Genomic DNA, 18411 nt, shown 5'->3' on the forward strand with positions numbered 1-18411 from the left:
CATAGTTACAGGTACGTTTACAACGCCGAGCTGCCATCCGAAGTATCTTATATTGGTTTGGCTACATATTAACCCTTTTAATGTGTGCAGGTCAATTACCAGGAGAGATCCTCCTGCAAGTCATCAAGGGTTGAATATCAAAGCGGCAGGTTTTGCACACGGTTCTCGTGAACCTTTTCCACACGGCCCCAAAATGATTCTGACAATTTTACAAACTGGCGCGAAACTTGTCTGAAGCATGGCGCAAGTGACAACTACAGTGCGGAGTCTAACCTCCATCGCAGGCTCGAACGGGTAACTGTTTATATAGTGTTACTGACACGCATTAGATAGTGATTACCACACTGACTCCAAATGGATAAATCAATAACCCCCCCCCCCCATACTCATGTCACGCTAAATACAATGGATAATGCCCTACACATTATGCACTATATTTCAAAGTCCAGGTTCCAACCATATCCCGCTACGCCCTAGGCCTAGCTAGAAATGGACCGTGCCCAACTTGTTGCCTTGATCATGTCCTCACCATGTATATTTCTACTTTGAACTCAAATAATACACGTAAAAACATTTGAATTTTGATCAAGTTTTATTTAGAAACAGCAAACAAAGAGCAAACTTAGATGAAAGTGAACTACAGAGGAATCTCTATTACACATCTAAACAATTCACCAGCATATTATATATAATACATAAGGTGCTTACGTTAAAGGTGTCACAAAACGATCCCCTATAGCATCTACTCAAGACTATACAATGTCAAGAAATAATCATAACCACTTCCAGCTATTTGTTAACACATTTGTTAGATCAATCATGGTAATCATGCTAAAAATAGGACAAAGTCTTCTACACGTCAAGGCAATCATATATACGGTTGATCACTATACATACTGCTAAATATACTGCTATATATATACTGATAATTATAGCCACTTCCAGCTATTTGTTTACACATTTGTTATATCAATCAGGGTAATTGTGGCCAAGCATGCTAAAAATTGAACAAAGTCTTCTACAGGTGAAGGCAAATATGTATATACTGTTGATCACTACAACATGTTATCTAAAAAGCAGTCATGCTTCCTGTGCGTAGAGCTCAAAGTAGCTGCCCCTCGACATGTAAAACAATTATACTGATATCATGATATAGAAATAACCTCTTGATTAAAGATTAGTCAATTATAAAATGTACACCTTTACTCAATACATGAATATCATTATAGCACTATTTGTGAAAAAATTGTGAAAAATTTGTGAACATTTTTTGATCAATTTTTGAAAAATTTTGAAAATTTTTTGAAAACTTGGCCATTGGGTAAAAGATTTCGTTTAGATAATTCATTGGCACCTGCTTAAGGCTAGGGTCACATTTCCAAGCCGGGGCCCTACCCGGCTGTTCGAGAAAACAAAGAATAAAAAATGCATATCAAAAATATACATGACGTATGGTAAGGAGTAATTTTTAAGTTTAAGTTTTGTGTGTTTCGTTGTCTTTTATATGAAAGTTTTCGTTCCCACAAGCTGCCCGGCCGGGCCCCGGTTTGGAAATGTGACCCTCGCATAATGCGAATGCCATCCACTATGAACTAAACCCATTGTCCTTTTCAGTGATCACCATGCGGCAGGAAAGTCAACCCTGCGATGAGGGCGAATCCGATGAAGACAGACAGCACATTTAGCAAATTGCTAGTTTTGCTTTTCATGTCGCTGGCCAGAACCTCCATGAAAGTGACATGTACCAGAGTTCCCGTAGCCACCCCCTGTAAAATACCGGTGACGAGACCGCCGGCGTCCGTTTTGGTTACCACGAGACCGATGCCCTGTCCTATAGGACCCGATGTGCTGAAAACTACGCATGTCACGATCTTATAGGGCCATGACAGGGGACCGGCTGCGACGTTTAGCCCAAGACTTAGGGCTATGATGCATTTGTGGACGACAACTACGAAGAACAGCCACAGGAGATCTGCTTGTGTGGGTTGGAGACCGATTGCTACCCCTTCTAACGCCCCATGAACGCTTAAAGCGACTAGAAGCAGAATTGTGTGCACCTCACTCATACCGGAACTGTCCTTATGTGAGACCACAGAACTGTCCGATGGCTCTGTGGTTTGTTCATCTTCCGAAGGTTTGATGGTCCCGTTGTCCGTTTTACTGGATTCCTCCCTCATCTCCTCTATCTCTATCACGTTCTCATCATGTGCATACGCCTCATTGCTGTGATATTCTCGACGTCGATATCGATCCTGACGCTCGTCTTGGGCCGAACTTTGCTCTTGGGGTGAGCAATGGGGTGTCAAACCGTCGATCAGGTGAACGATTAAAAACCCGAGGCACGTCACCGCTTCCGCCATGGGGTAGTGGTGTAAGATCTCGATTCCGTATCCGTGCAGGATCTCAAGGTCCTCCCTGACTTCTGGCAGCAGGTGAAGAAAATATGTTGCAAGTAAAACTCCCCCAACGAAGCTGTTGACATTGCTAAGAAAGCGAGACTTGAGTGTGTTGCTTAGCGTTGTCACTTTGGACGCCCTCCGTGCCAGCGCCAGTGGGATCAAGGACGACGCCAAACATGAAAATAGAAGTCCGAACAACGTCAGAACTTGTACGTAGATCAGGTCCATCCTTCAGGGTAGCTAGACAAGTTTGATATGAACTTATGAGGTAACTAGGCCAGCGTTGATTAAGGCACCGTCTCGGCTTAAAGATCGTGAGAGAGTGGGTCCACTGGCACTATGTCACTAGGTATGTCTGGGACGCTTGTATCACGTGAGAGTTATTATGGGTCATTTATTTCGGCAGAAAGTGTTGCAACAGTCACTTTAAATTGACTATCTCTTGTCGTATTTTTGTTTTACTCTCTGTATTTGTGGTCGGCACATGCGCCATGCTACAGACAAGTTTCGCGCCAGTTTGTAAACTCGTCAGAATCATTTTGGGGCCGTGTGGTACAGGTACACTAGAGCCGTGTGCAAAACCTGCCCTTCTTGACGGGCGTGTCTCCAGGTAATCAGACCGTAAAGGTAAACAGCGTCTCTGTAAGGACTTTGTCAAGCGGCACTGTGTCACGAGGCATGTTACGTGTAACACGTGAGCTAGGTCAATCATGGGGCATATATTTCTGCAGAAAGTATGGCTTCAGTCACTTTCAATTGGCTAACTCTTGCCATATTTCTGTTCCACACTATGTATCTCTGGTCGGCACTTGCGCCATGCTCCAGACAAGTTTCACGCCAGTTGGTAAAATTGTCAGACTCATTTTGGGGCCGTGTGGAACAGGTACACTAGAGCCGTGTGCAAAACCTGCCGCTCATGAATATTCAACACCTGTTAACCTGAAAGGGAATGTCTCCGGGTCATTGACCTGTACACAGTGTAAGCACACAGTCAGAGCTTTTCGACGAGGACTTTGTCAGGCAGACTTAGCACTGTGTTACGAGGTAAAGTACCCGTAACATGTGAGGTCTACCATGGGATATTTATCCTTACAGAAAGTATGGCATCAGTCACTTAGATTCAGTGACTAATGACTATTAAACTCGTGTCGCATTTCTGTTCTGTTATCTGTGGTTGACACTTGCGCCATGTTCTAGACAAGTTTCTCGCCAGTTTGTAAAATCGTCTGAATCTTTTTGGGGCCGTGTGGAAAAGGTTCACGAGAGCCGTGTGCAAGACAGGAACTATCAGACGTGACACCGTAGCAGTTTTCATTGGTCATGTAGTATTTTAGAAAACACCCCTATTACCATGTTCTTGTGTTTCAGGTCATCCATGTTCCTCTCAGCTGCATTGGTAACTCAGGGCTGTTGATTCCATGGCCGTAGCCAGGATTTTGATGGGGGGGGGGGGGGGGTCTTGTTAATGCTTAAGGGACCAAGGGGGTTCCGGGGATATGTCCCCCCCCCGGAAATTAAAAAAAATTGAACCTCCTGACATGGCATTTCCTGTGTCTTTGAGAGGATTTCAAAGAAAGAAATCAGAGACAAAGTTAGCTTTTTTTCTAGGATTCCAGCTCTGCTGGTGATACAAATATGTCCACCTTGAAAAACAACAACATTGGACGTTAAAAAGTGGACCCTCGAACGTTTCAAATTCTAATAATTGAACCTTTTGAAAGGCCATGTCCTGTGTTTTTCTATAGAATTTCAGAGGAAAATCAGAGAAAGTTTTTTTTTAGGATTCTAGCCTCTAGATCTGTGGCGTTGCTGGTGATACAAATCCGCCTTGAAAAAACATTAAAAAGTGGACCTTCAAGCCTGCGAAAGTGGACCTTTAAGCCTGTGTGTGTGGGGGGGGGTTCTTCTGGAGTAATTGCTATCTAATGCGTGTTAGTAAATATGATATACTTCTGACGGCGACTCCGCGTTGTAAACGTGCCTATAACTATGTCTGAATGAACCAGTGTTTGGTTTTATTGTGTGCAGGAGACATCCCCGCAAGTTAACAAAGTCCTCGCCGAAACGCTGACTGTGTACTTTTGCTGTGTATAGGTCGATTACCCGGAGACACGCCCCTGCAAGTTAACAGGCGTTGAATATTCATGAGCGGCAGGTCTTGCACACGGCTCTAGTGAACCTGTTCCATACGGCCCTAAAATGATTCTGACAATTTTACAAACCGGCGCGAAACTTGTCTGAAGCATGGCGCAAGTGTCAAACACATATAATAGAACAGAAATGCGACAAGAGCTATTCAATTGAATAAGTGACATGATGCAACACTTTTTAATGTAAAAATGAATGTCCCATGATTGACCTCACGTGTTACACGTAACATGCCTCGTGACACAGTGCCGCTTGACAAAGTCCTTACAGAGACGCTGTTTACCTTTACGGTCTGATTACCTGGAGACACGCCCTCCAAGTTAACGATGGTCGAATGTTAATGAGCCGCAGGTTTTGCACACAGCTCTAGTGAACCTGTTCCACACGGCCACAAAATCATTCTGACCATTTTACAAACTGGCGCGAAGCATCAATCACATGCTAACAGAAGCGAAATACGACAATAGTTAGGCAGTTGAATAAATGACTGATGCCACACTTTCTTTAAGAATAAATGTCCCATTGTAGACCTCACGTGTTACACGTAATATACGTTGTGACATATACCTCGTGACACAGTGCTGGGTCTGCCTGACAAAGTCCTCGCCGGCGAAACGCTGACTGTCTGCTTATACTGTGTACGAGTCAATTACCCGGAGACACGACCCTGCAAGTTAACAGTGGTTGAATATTAATGAGCTGCAAGTTTTGCACGCGGCCCCAAAATGACTCCGACAATTTTACAAACTAGCGCGAAACTTGTTTAGAACATGGCGCAAGTGTTAACCACAAATACACAGGGTGGAACAGCAATTCGAAAAGAGAAAGTCAATGATTATCGAACTTTGAAATCTGGATATAATTTCAACCAAGCAATACATGAAATAAAGTACAATGTACAACAAAAGGTTATATTGCTTTTTTCCGATACCTACATTTCAAGAATATTCTGCTAGTGTACAAGAGAACTGTTACCCCATAGAGTGCAAAAATAGCTGGAAATAGCTGGAAATGTCAAACATTAGGTGCACAGCTCCAATTTTGGGTGCACTCAGGTGCACATGCAGGGTCCCCCGAAAGTGCGAAATGGAACGAAATGGAACGAAATGGAACGAAATGGAACGAAATGGAACGAAATGGAACGAAATGGAACGAAATGGAACGAAATGGAACGAAATGGAACGAAATGGAACGAAATGGAACGAAATGGAACGAAATGGAAGAACGAAAACAACATATGTAACATTATGAAATGAAATACCAGTAGATAGCGAATTATAAGGAGTAGACCGGAACAGGAAGCATTTTAAATACAGAAGTGAGTGGTAAATACATAATATAACGTGTTTTATTTCTTGAATCTATGTGATAAGATTAAATACAACATGTTTGTCACGTTTGCGTGACTAGATTCTTTCCTGAAAATGGAGGCGCCGCGTGCAAAGAGATCCGCCGCTCTTCCTTGTGTACCAACGATCTGCAATTGAACTGCTGCAAATAGCAAGCAAAACAAGCAAATGGAAATGAGTATAGAAGTTAGGACTAGATTATACAGAAGTTGGTGGTAACATTGCATCTCCAAGACGGCATGAGGCAAGCGTAATCTTATTATTTATACAGCTAGCGTGTCGGCGCGTTGTGTGAACCGTGAAATACATGCCCTGCTCGTTCACACCCTCCCTTTGTTTTGTCGTGAACAAGGAAGCAGAAATGTCTCCAGAGGGCTCCACGTCCGTGTTTGAATGGAGTGTGAAATGTGTGAAATTGGTGACGCAGCGCAGAGCTTCATTTGCATGTCATTAACGGAGGGATCCATTCTCCGACAGGGGTCTGACTTTGAGCCGAACAATTGGTTGTATAAAAATCGTTGTTGCGGAGATAGGCATATGCTACTACATACTAGTTATGGACTAAAACCGTATGCAAATAACTGGAAAGTCGGAGTTTGATTCAACCTGTCGGTAGCGTAGCCCACAGTTCCGTTGCGCTTGCAACAATGGCGCTTTATTTGTATGCGGGGCCCCATTTGGGGGAGAATAGCTCCGAACACGCTGTATGAATAATAAAATAACGCTTGCCTCATGCCCTCTTGGTGAATTATGAGATGCAATGTTACCACCAACTGTATAATCTAGTCCTAACTTCGATACTCAGTTCCGTTTGCTTGTTTTCCCTGCTATTTGCAGCAGTTCAATTGCAGATCGTTGGTACACAAGGAAGAGCGGCGGGTCTCTTTGCACGTGGCGCCTCCATTTTCAGGAAAGAATCTAGCCACACAAACGTGACAAAAACGTTGTATTTAATCTTACCACATAGATACGAGAAATAAAACACGTTGTATTATGTATTTACCACTCACTTCTGTACTTAAAATGCTTCCTGTTCCGGTCTACTCCTTATAATAATAATAGTCTTTATTGCATATTCCTGTCCAGAAGGGCTAAATACACAGAAGACCACATGTGGCCTGTAAGAAATATAATGCAAAACACAAGTTGATAAAATACTACACTAACATTAAAAAAACAACAACTCAAAAACGTGCAAACTGTGGGCTATTGCTAAGCTAAATGATGATCACCTATTAGTTTCTTCTCTCTTTCTGAAACATTTGGAGATATGACTACATACTTTGTCCATTATATGTTCGTTCTTACATGACATTAGGTATACAAAAGTGTCCTGCTTTGACATTTTTGTTCATTTCTAATTCGCTATCTACTGGTATTTCATTTGAATGTTACATATGTTGTTTTCGTTCTTCCATTTCGTTCCATTTCGTTCCATTTCGTTCCATTTCGTTCCATTTCGTTCCATTTCGTTCCATTTCGTTCCATTTCGTTCCATTTCGTTCCATTTCGTTCCATTTCGCACTTTCGGGGGACCTTCTCCGCCCACTATTTCGAGCCCTGTATAAGTTACAAATGTAAGACACAGAACAACCATTACTCATGGTTAATGTTAGCATGATGCATTAACTTAGATGCAAATATAGTTGAATAGGTTTTTAAATGTGACGTAATTTGTCTGTATATGCCATATATGTATTTACATAGTTACAACCCGTGTACTTATAATATCGAATAAGCTACATATTAAATACTGGTGATAATTGTAACAGAAAAGCAGTGTAATTCAGCACGAGGCTGCAATACATGAATTTACTCCGTGTTTAAAAAAAAAAACTTATTGTGAAATAAACCAATCTACTACTACTACGAATGGGAGCTGAAAAGTCCGGTTCCCTAGCTATCGACAGAATCAACGATTATGTCAAATTGAAATCTCTACCCGGGCATACAGTTTACGTGCTCTACAAACCACGAGGTCTAGGATGCGTTCTTTTCTTATATACGTGTTTCTTTTGTTTTTTGTTTTTCTGAAGTAATTCCCCCCTATATTTTATTTCTTCAATCTTGTATTTGAATGTTGGCCGTCCTTTGATAATTGCCTGTACATTTTGAACAGGCAGAACGATAGCCCACCGCTTGTCCTCTTTCCATGACTGCTTTTGTCGTATTTTTTCCATCAATATCAGTTCCTGTGGAAAATTTAAAAAGAAGGAAACACGTGAAGTTAATTTTGGTAGGGGACTGAATTTTACGGAAGGAGGGCAGATGAGAAGGATTTTTTTTACGGTATGAACTTGCGCACTGAGAATACTGAACGTCATCATCAGACTATGTACAACGATATATGCAGAACTTTCGTTTGTTTGTTTGTTTGTTTGTTTGTTTGTTTATTTGTTTAACCAGAAATACAGTATCGGCGTTTTTCAACGATTCCCTGGGGGTTCAACCCCTTACATGATAGTACATAGCAACAATAAAATTTCAAATAATAACAAATAATACAGGAATTAACTTAGAAATATAACTATTCATTAAACAGAAATCCTGAGTTAGACAATAACTGAACTAACGATAACGTAATAGACTAGAAATATTTGGCCAAAACATAATGATGAAGAATCAAAACAATTCAGCTTGGATCAACCTATTGTATATTATTCAGGAAGAAAGATTATCTACCTACATTGTATATTTGAACGTACCCTGGTCTCTATCGCCGTACAATAGTCGGCATTGACGACAAACTGTGGACTCCAGTTTGAAGCTTCCACGGTGATCGTGAGGTTTGGCTTCCGTTTTCTCTCTTCATGGCAGTACCAGCTGATGTTTCTTTTCACTTCCCTGTAGAATTGGAGCTCTCGGTAGAAATCCGGACCCTGTGTGAGCAACAAATAGTTAATGATAGATACGACATAGCCTAACAATACTAGCTTCTGATAGAAACTGTAAGTAGAGGTGTGGTGTAAAGTCACTGATTAATGTAATTTCCTGGTGGGAAGATCAGAGAAAAATCAAAAGCTGGAAGTATGGTTTCTTATGCTTCAATGTTGAATAACATCAGAAGGATGTGTATTTGTCGTTAACGTTTATATTCATTGTATGATACTATTCCTAAAACAGATGATAAGAAAATATTGTATTTTAGTGTCATAAACACTTTAACCTATTCAGACGGGGGGGGGGGCTTTTGAGGCCCGCGACTTTCTTGTCGCATAACTCCAGAACAGCGGATGCTAGAGCCGCCAAACTTGGTGGCTTTTGCTAGAATTCAGTTGGCAACAATTTCATGTTACGTGAGTTCATAATTTTTCTCATTGCCATGGTAACGAGTTTCTGACAGGCATGTTTTACATAATTCGCTAATTATTGTTGCTTATCAGTAACATCTACGTAATATGTACACAGGCAACTTTTACATTCGAGAGTGCATTATAAATACCACATCAACTACTTAATAACTATGATTATCACGTGTAATAAATTTTAGGCCCGCATCTGTTAGCAGCGACACCTAGCTGCAGTGCAAAACAAAACTAGTCAGTATTGCTCTGCGGATGGTGCCATTGAATAAGGAATATGATTTTGTACTTAGAGCTTTGTATCCTCCTGACCATGGTTTCGTCAAAACCTCCTGCTAAATTGATATACTAAACTATTTACGAAAACATAATGATAATGGTTTATTGGTCAGAAATTACCCGTGCAATGGCTGCAGGGTTTACAATCACATAATACACGATAGATACATAGATGCTCCACACTTGCACTTCGTGGAACTGTCGCAAGGCTCTAGGCGGCTGCCATTCGGTGCCAGCAGGTGACCTCAATACGACCTTCCCCAACCGAAGCCAGGTACCTATTTACACCTGGGTGGAGTGAGGAAAGTCGTGTGTGTGCCTTTCCCAATTGCACAACATCGGGGCAATTCGGGGTTTCGAACCCGGGACCTCTCGCTTCTGGGCGAAACACCCTACCGATTGCGCCACACGATGCCACTCTGAGCCACACCATGCCACTCATTGTTGGTATGGCCTTACCTGTGCTGCAATCTTCCTCCACAGGGACCTGTTGAACGTGTCGTACAGAAGGTAGTCCACGGCCTTCCACTTCCGGAGGTTGGCCAGCTCCTCGGGGGTGGGGATATATGACTTGTATCCGTAAGTCCTGACGTTTTTCGGAACGCTGTCGTATACGACGTCTTGTATCTCCCAGCACATCAGACGTCTGAGGAGAACAAAGGACTCGTCCAGGTGTTCCAGCAGCAGGACCATGGTGAAGTCGTATTCTAACTCTTTAATGTAGCTTTCAGCTGCTTCCTGGTGAGAATTTTTAAAAAGAGACGAAACAAATGATAAGTCGGCTACATGCAGGTGCTAACTGCATCCATGTAAGTCAAAACATGTACTCCTTTCAACGCCTTGTATTTCTATGTTTGAGCCAAATACAAAAACTATAGCTTCTACCAGGCCCAACGGATGGCTGGAAAAATAGTAGAAATTGGCCAAATAAAGTGAATAGTATGCTAGGGGAGTCGGCTACGGAGAGAGGGTTAAATATGCCATCTAGAGATCGCAAACTGTAACTTCTATAGCGGACTAACTTCTCTGGCATGTTAACCGTCTATTTGGCCAATTTGCTCGATTTGTCCAGCAACCTGTGGAGCCTGGCAGAGGCTACAAAAAGTGCAAGTTAACTAAAAAGAGACAATGGAAACACGTAGATGGGAGAAAAACTTAAATTTTAGTATAGGCACTGTCATTAAAACTAAGTACCAAGGTGTAGTATTTTACATTAAAATCTGTTTTTACTTTAATCATCCAGTTTATCATTATTTTCAATTATCATTATTTTTAAAGAATAATTTCCAGATTTTGCCACAGCTTTTTTCTGAGAACCAACAAATTAGATTTCATTTGAGGCAGCACATCGAATCAAATTCAACCATAGTAACCTAATTTGATATTGGTATTAGAAGGCTGTTATGATAAAACAATATGATATGCTCTGGTACCAGATCATCTGCTCCTTCTGTAGGGTAACCCAAATCGAAGGCCAGGTGGTTTCTGGTGCCGTCCCATGTCACATTACAGAAACTGAAGTGTGCCTCAGACAAGTTCTTGTACTGCCACGGGTGTTGCAGAAAAGTCTTGACGGGATTTATAGACGTGATTTTGAGTAGGTTTGGAAGACTGTAGAACTTCATGCAGGACTTCAAATGGCTGAGAGGCTCTCGAATTAGAGCTGTTTGCAAGGTAAGAAAGAAAGAGAAAGTAAGAAAAAGAAGGAGAAAACTAGCCTCCGTTGCAGGCTCCGAACTGGCTTTTTGGGGGGCTAAATAATACACTTTTTGCAGCCAGCCCGTAACTATCAGCCAACCCCGTAACTATCAGCCCTCTAGCCGGTTGATAGTTACGGGGTTGGCTGATAGTTACGGGCTGGCTCAGAGCCTGCAACGGAGGCTAGGAGAAAACAACCATTTCACAATTTTTAAAGCAACATTTTGTACTAACTCGTGGCATACATCACTGCAATATAGCCCTGTACACTATAGTTCGGTGACCTTAGAATTTCTTCATTGAATATGCAAAGTCTGCAGTTACATACCAGTTAACTAAGATAATAATAACATTGCGTCAAAGTAAAGGTTGGTTAGCACTCAAAACACCAGTCTTAGAATTTCTCTTATTTGTTAAGGAAGCATACATGTTAGAGATAGGGATAGATTAGAGTCCGGCGACCTCACACGGCCTCACATGAAATATCTAGAGCCTATGTATTTTTTACGCAAATGAACTAAACATCTACATAATCAATGCATGGTGATGTTCATTTTTACTAGCACACTACACATAGCACAAGTATAAAATTCCCATCGTTTATCATTATTTTGAAATAATAATTTCCATTTTGTATTAGATATCAGACACTTTAATCGCATGTTATGTGTCTGTTTATGTTCCACTTGCCATAAATCATATCTACTACATTTATTGTTGAGAAAAACAATGAAATTATATAAATTCCTCATTAATTATCCAAATTAGGTCCTCATTTGCATAACTTGTGCATTTGTATAGTTCTCTGCTTAAGCTACCTGCATGCTTAAAATGATGGAAATCCGTATTTTCTATCTTAAGTTATCCTATTTAGGAGATTTTGACAAAAACGCCCAAGCAGTCTCATTAGATTTAAGGATGTCCAAACCTAAACAAAAACTATCTGCCAACCAAATGTCAAGAGCACAGCAAGTCCTGATCCTTTACATTGAAAACCCGCTATGACAGAATTTTACATTAATTATGTAAAGGTACTCCTATTTTGCGTAATTTGAATTTCATTGTACAGATCTCCGTCTAATCTACCTACATAATCCTAAGTCATGAAAATTCATTGTTCCTATCTGCAGTTATCCTCTCTAGAATATTTTGACAAAAGCGTCCCTGCAGTTCCAAAACAGGTTGCTAGAGGGCCTAGCACAAGTGCTATCTACCACGTGGCTCTAGAATGCCCAGAACACGAGATTTAAAAACTGGTTATGATAACCTGGGGGGAAAGCTGAGCCTCAGCTGTTATGAACAAATGTCCTTAGTCCGAACAATAACCCCAGCTGTGTTTGGAATCATGTAAGCTGTGTTTTGAATACACATTAGGCCCTTACGCCAAAAATCGTTGCTCAAGCAACTGGATAAAATTTGTAAGGTAAAGCAAAATTTTATCCAGTTGCTTGAGTTACTATTTTGGGCGTATCTTGCTACCTGGATGTCTAACCTTCATCAACGTAATTAGGCCCTTATTTCCATAACTGGTAACTCTTGATATACCAACGGTCATGAATTGCACGTTATACATGTTACAAAGCCCTGTAGTGGAAGAACAATGCAATCAATGCTTTTCCTCATTAGTTATGCAAATTAAGTCCAAATTTGCAAATATTTGCATACCATAACGTAAATCTCTGCCCAACCTACCTGCAAACCGAATCCTAGTATCTTGGAGGGAAATGCATCATCTCTTTGTTTATTAATCCCCCCTTGAAAGATTTTAACATGAAGGTCCCTGCTGTTTCAAAGCCAGTCGCTAGAGGACTTAAACCTACACCACTTCTTCCTTACAGTAAAAGCTATCCGTCACCAAAAGATCAAGATCACAGCATGTCAAGGACAAAAGATACGAAGACCGAAAGTTCTGCTGCAGTACTAATGATGGCCATCAGGAAGCCCGATGATGTGCCCAAATGCTGCCATAGATCATGGTTTTTCATATCATTGAAAACATATGTAAGAACTAAGAGGGTAAGGACATCCTTTGAATATTGCTGGAGTGGAGGAAACTACAATTAAGGACTACAAGAAAGGTATACTTACAGATATATGCTGTGTTGGCTGGGAACTTGGACCGTAGCCATGTTTTGTTGTACCGCATGTGTCCAAACAGGGCATCGTAACGTTCCCCTTTGGTGTGTACATAATCCGTTTCCGCCGGAGGAAAGGGCCAGGAGACGTAACTCGTCGCCCTCGCTATGAGTGGGGTGAGGTTGTGGTAAATGGCGTATCTCTGGAAGATGTTTACGCTGGTCATACTCCCTGTTTTGTGCGTTTTGATGAAGACGAATTGTTGTCTTGGCTTGGAGCAAGTGTTTTCGTCCCAACTGTTAAATACGGGCATTTTGAATGCAGGTGGTTTTTCTTCGTTCAAAATCTCTGGCTTTCGTGTTGATGTTGAGAAGTGACTTATTTTGTAAAACGTGTTGCCCTGTTGCGAGATACAGAGTAAAAAAAAGGTACATTCACAAATTACGCACACAAACTTAAAGCTCCAAACTGAATCCAGTTTACAAGAAGTTTTTTAAGTTTAGAATTACAATATTGTGTTTTGTTGTTATCCCTGAAACAATTGTACAAGTTTATAATTTGTTTACAAGAGATAGTACCTGACTAAACTATAGTTCACTTACCTCTGTGTAATTGTAGACAACTGCATATCCAACGAAGAAGGATAATATCACAGCAGTATATCCTTTGGTTTGTAGCAAATCGGTTGCCATTACTGGATTCAGTAAGTCGTTAACTAGTGATTGGAAAACAGAAGAGTAGAATTATGCTATTGCAACATTTTTTCTGTATTGATGGTTTCAAAAATGGTGCCTAGAGAGCTATTTGCAATCAAGAAACTAGAGAGTACTCAGGGGCAGAACAGTTATTCAGTTCCAAGAGATAATATTTATCTGAATCAAAGATTGTATAGGCAACCTTACGTTACATTGGGTCTAGGCAGCAATTTAACTACACAGCGACAATATTCTGATACCCCCAAATACCCTCCTGTTACCGCGAGGGGTAACATAAATATCATTTAATCGCAATCAGATATTGGTAACAATGTAAGTGATGTTACATTTGTCTAAGAATCTTTTTTGCAATCTGTTTTTCTATCTATAGCCTTAGTAACGTTATTTGAACAGGCCCTGATATCCATGGTTTCCATGTAATAATGTTCAACTTTCCTGAACATCTAAATGCACGAAGAATGAAATATTACATGACCTAATAGGATTATAAGCCCCAACTACGGTCAAAGCGCAGAGTTAACCCATGGTCACTGAGGCGTGCGCACATACGGAAAATGAATTTGATATTGCAGTAAATAATGTTAGCAGCTGGGGGGGGGGCTGTTAGAAGTTCATGGCATTCAATTTTATCAAGGGAAACAAACATCACTGTCTCAAATATTAGCGATCATGAATGGTTATCGGTTGACTATAGACCGCGAAAGTCGCTAACATCATTAGGTTTTACAAATTAAGAATTAAACTGGAGTTTCACGACCTCATACCATCGCCAAATGATTTAAACCTTTTATGACTGACGTATTAGGAGTGTCTCTCATCAATAATAAATCATACTACACCCAAATAACAGACGTTGCCCAAAGTATAAGTTTAACAAAGAAGTTTATGCTAACATCATCAATTATGCAAATCAACATATCAACATCCCTCTCTTCCTCCATTTGAATAGTCATATAATCACAGCAGGTTTTTAAAATTGTTTCATTAATTATGCAAATTAGAATCTGATTTGCATAATTATCATCCAATCATTCAAAGTATAACGTCAGCTATCTACAAAATTCATGACCATCCATCAAGCCCACCTTGAGTTAAAGTATTTTATCATAATTATGCAAATGAGGTCCTTATTTGCATAGTTGATATCTATTAATATTTCTCTCTTCCTCAGATACATATGTTACATGTTTGAGAGTCCTATCATGGAATTTGGCTGCTATATAAACTTTCCTCATTAATTATGCAAATTAGATATTGATTTGCATAATAAGTATCTTATCATGTACATCATCACTCAAGCTATCTACTTACCAAAATCCATGACCATCCACCTAGCCCTTCTTGAGTTATTCTCTTTCAAAGTCTGAACCAAAACCTGCTCCTGCTAAGAGGCCCAAACCTAGACCACTTACTCACTGTCCAAAGAGCTATCTACCACCTAAAAATCAGTTCCATAGCTTGTCCAGAACACGAGATATCAAAACAGGAAGTTCCGCTGCAGTACCGTTACAAGCCGCTAGGGGACCCAAAATTTAATAATTTCCTAGTCTCATCAAGACCTACCCACCTACCAAATATCAAGACAATCCACCCAAGCCTTCAGGAGTAATGCTGGTCGGTACAAATAAACAAACATACATACAAACGCTACCCTATGCATAACCTTCTCGGCGAAGGTAATAAAGAAGTACCTTGTCCATATTTTCTGCCTAAAATCGACTATTTCGGGAACAGGAGCTAAGTAACTTTCGAGCGTAACATGGTTTATCAAAGCACCACAAGCAGTGGTCAGTAAGTGTGGAGAGAGACACTTTTTACGTCATCACATCAAGCCAGTACAGCTAATTAGAACTATTGACGTATTTTTACATGAAGCCAATAGCTATCAGCAACATACTTTCCAAGATAGTAAAATAGTAACTATGCATGAGAACTTTCTACGTGGCTTTTAAAACCCTATTCACGGCGGCCAAAGTTCCTTTCATTCTTACGTTAATTCGTAAAAAGACTAGAATCTGTACAGTAAATATAGCCCTACCTGTGAAACAAACAAAATGGGCGGCAGTGTTGCAAATCTGCTCGAGTCACTTCTGCATGAATGGCCATGGATGGCAACCTAAACTGTCTGTTGACGTCCTTTTAGGCATCAAAATCTCACAAAGTTCCAATAACCTCTGACTTTGGGGCGACTATTAAAAGGAATCACCAAATTTAGAAACGGTCTGACGTTTCAGACGTGAAGCATCCGCCGTCTTTCGTCAGTGACTAAGTTCGAGGCTCCGTTTGGCATAAGGTGTGTAATGGAGGGGTAATGAGATAGGTGTCCTTGTTACCACACCTACAAGTCACTGACGTCATGGGGACACAAAGAAAACATGTAGTCCGGATGACCATTTTGTTGTTGGTGAACTAAAACGTAGTCCAATTTGCACCATTGTAACCGTGCTTCTAAGAAGTACGCCATTCATATAAATGGATAAAGTACGTCATGGATGGGTGAACTTAAAAACGTGCATTTGTACCCGGGTATCCGATAGTTTGGACTCTTGTCGATAATAGTACTTTGATGTGCCACTTGGCGACTGAATACCTCAAGGTCCCCCACACCGGTCCATCGGCTTACGTCCCTGTCTTACAGGATTTAAGCAACCCTTCACACCGAGCGGGGTTTAAACAAAAACATGCAGAAATATGCATAATCTACCAACTTTGCCCACCAATTACCCCATCTTTCCACATAACATGCACTTTCCAACAAAATAATGTCCGATTCTAATTTCAGTAACCTACAAGCGTTACAAGATGTACTTAAAACCCCACAAAATCACTATCTAGCTTTTAAAAACGAATCTTGACTGATTACAGCATGACTTCTATAACTACATACAATAACTTAGCTTTCAAACCTTATTTACGATGACAGAATACAACCACTTCAACGAGTTTGTGCAATAAATGTGCTCCCACCTGTGAGACCAAAGGACGACAATGTACAGAACTGATCTGTCACTGAATAACTTTTGCATTAGCTAGATCCGTCTGCTTACATACTGTCGGATCCGACACACAGTTCAGTTTAGTTCAGTTCAGTTAATTTGTTTTACGTGGCAAAGTTTCACCTTTGACATATTTAGTGACAATGAGTGAACAGGACCTTTTTATCTGTCACGACCACCGGAGTATATACGGTTTAAGCTATTTTTTTGTATATTTTGGTAAACATCTATCACATCATATTTTCTACATATATATTGTATCCCAATGAAACCTCATTTGTGTCAAAATGAGTTAATCCAGGCGATATTAGAGAGGGATAATTGTAGGAACGCCCATACATCTATTAACTAGTGCGCAAACGTGTCAAGGACACTGGATGATTACTTGCTGATGTTTTTCTACTCACCCAACTATGACGAGGTTTACTATGACTTACTGCAAATGCAGAAATGTTTGCGGTGGTTTTATGTTCGCGGTTTTCGCGGTTAGCTATTCATCGCGAACTTAAAACCATGGCAAAAAGCCGTTACACTGTGTGACTGTTGTGCTACTATTGTTTCAAACGCGAACACTCCATTTTCTCCCTACCGCGAAATTAAATCCCCGCGAAGAATTCTCCATCTACAGTACCTCACACAAGTACGTCATCGTTGGTCCGACTACGACCTTTTTTGACCAGTTGGGTTATATTTTCAGCAACACTACAATCTTATCCCCTTCTACATATTTTTCGTAGTTTCATACCCCCCCCCCCCCCCCCACACACACACACACGCACCTACTTGCGTTGTTCAATCGTGCCTCGGGATAACTGTGGTACCATTATCAGACCGGTTATTTTCAAGGTCTCTCCGTAAAAGTGACTCGAGAATGGACTAGATCTGCCAGGCTTAGAACTCTTACATTGTCGTCCACTTCGTCTCCAAGATAGGAATGCTTTCACTGTACAAGTTCTAGATCTGAACCGGGGTTCAAAAGACATACTAGTATATTGATAGTGATAACATGTAGTATTTCGCTATATAAAGCATGTAGTGATGGCTATCAATGCTGTGTAAAAAGAGTAGTCAGAATAGTTTTCCACCCTTACTGGCAGAGGCTTTCCCTCTTCGAGTACTTCTTGTTGTTGCCAAATACATCACCTAAAGGCGGAAATCTTGCTCCTGACGTAGCCATTCCGTGCAGAGATTAAAAGCTACGTTATTACATGTGACGTGCTTTGTGACGTGATTTGGCCATCTACTACGTACATATAACGTTACTTAGTAAGGTTGTATTTTCACCAACACAACTATCTGATGGGGGGGGGGGCGTATTTATGGGAAGAGGGGGGCGTCTACGTAGACTTCAGGGCCTCACTCAGTATATTTTCGTGGGGAAGGAAAAGGGGGACGGGGTTTCAACACCATCACCCCCCGTGAGACTTGGGTTGTGCTGTAATGCCTCA

At 40.8% G+C, this 18411-nt stretch overlaps 2 protein-coding genes across 2 annotated transcripts; both read right to left on the minus strand.

The window, feature by feature from the left end:
- Positions 1-1537: 1537 nt before the first annotated feature.
- Positions 1538-2686, minus strand: LOC136437507 (zinc transporter ZIP1-like). Its single transcript, XM_066432121.1, has one exon. The coding sequence runs from the start codon at positions 2625-2627 to the stop codon at positions 1611-1613; it is 1017 nt and encodes a 338-aa protein (XP_066288218.1). The 5' UTR covers positions 2628-2686; the 3' UTR covers positions 1538-1610.
- A 5008-nt stretch (positions 2687-7694) lies between these two features.
- LOC136436917 (galactose-3-O-sulfotransferase 2-like) lies at positions 7695-17046 on the minus strand. Its single transcript, XM_066431314.1, has 7 exons — positions 16935-17046; positions 13854-13966; positions 13264-13651; positions 10911-11140; positions 9937-10215; positions 8583-8775; positions 7695-8088 (listed from the first exon to the last, which is right to left on the minus strand). Coding segments are annotated over exons 2-7 (1182 nt in total). The 5' UTR covers positions 13944-13966; positions 16935-17046; the 3' UTR covers positions 7695-8086.
- Positions 17047-18411: the final 1365 nt, after the last annotated feature.

This window comes from Branchiostoma lanceolatum, chromosome 6 (genome assembly GCF_035083965.1).
Source record: "Branchiostoma lanceolatum isolate klBraLanc5 chromosome 6, klBraLanc5.hap2, whole genome shotgun sequence".
NCBI lineage: Eukaryota > Metazoa > Chordata > Leptocardii > Amphioxiformes > Branchiostomatidae > Branchiostoma > Branchiostoma lanceolatum.

What these genes read in the sequence shown, in the direction of transcription:
- LOC136437507 (XM_066432121.1), bottom strand. Translation starts at nt 2,627, where the DNA reads ATGGACCTGATCTACGTACAAGTTCTGACGTTGTTCGGACTTCTATTT.
- LOC136436917 (XM_066431314.1), bottom strand. Translation starts at nt 13,943, where the DNA reads ATGGCAACCGATTTGCTACAAACCAAAGGATATACTGCTGTGATATTA. An exon ending in TTGTCTACAATTACACAGAG is followed by an intron (nt 13,652 to 13,853) that starts GTAAGTGAACTA and finishes ATCTCGCAACAG; the next exon opens with GGCAACACGTTTTACAAAAT. An exon ending in AGCCAACACAGCATATATCT is followed by an intron (nt 11,141 to 13,263) that starts GTAAGTATACCT and finishes CCTTGCAAACAG; the next exon opens with CTCTAATTCGAGAGCCTCTC.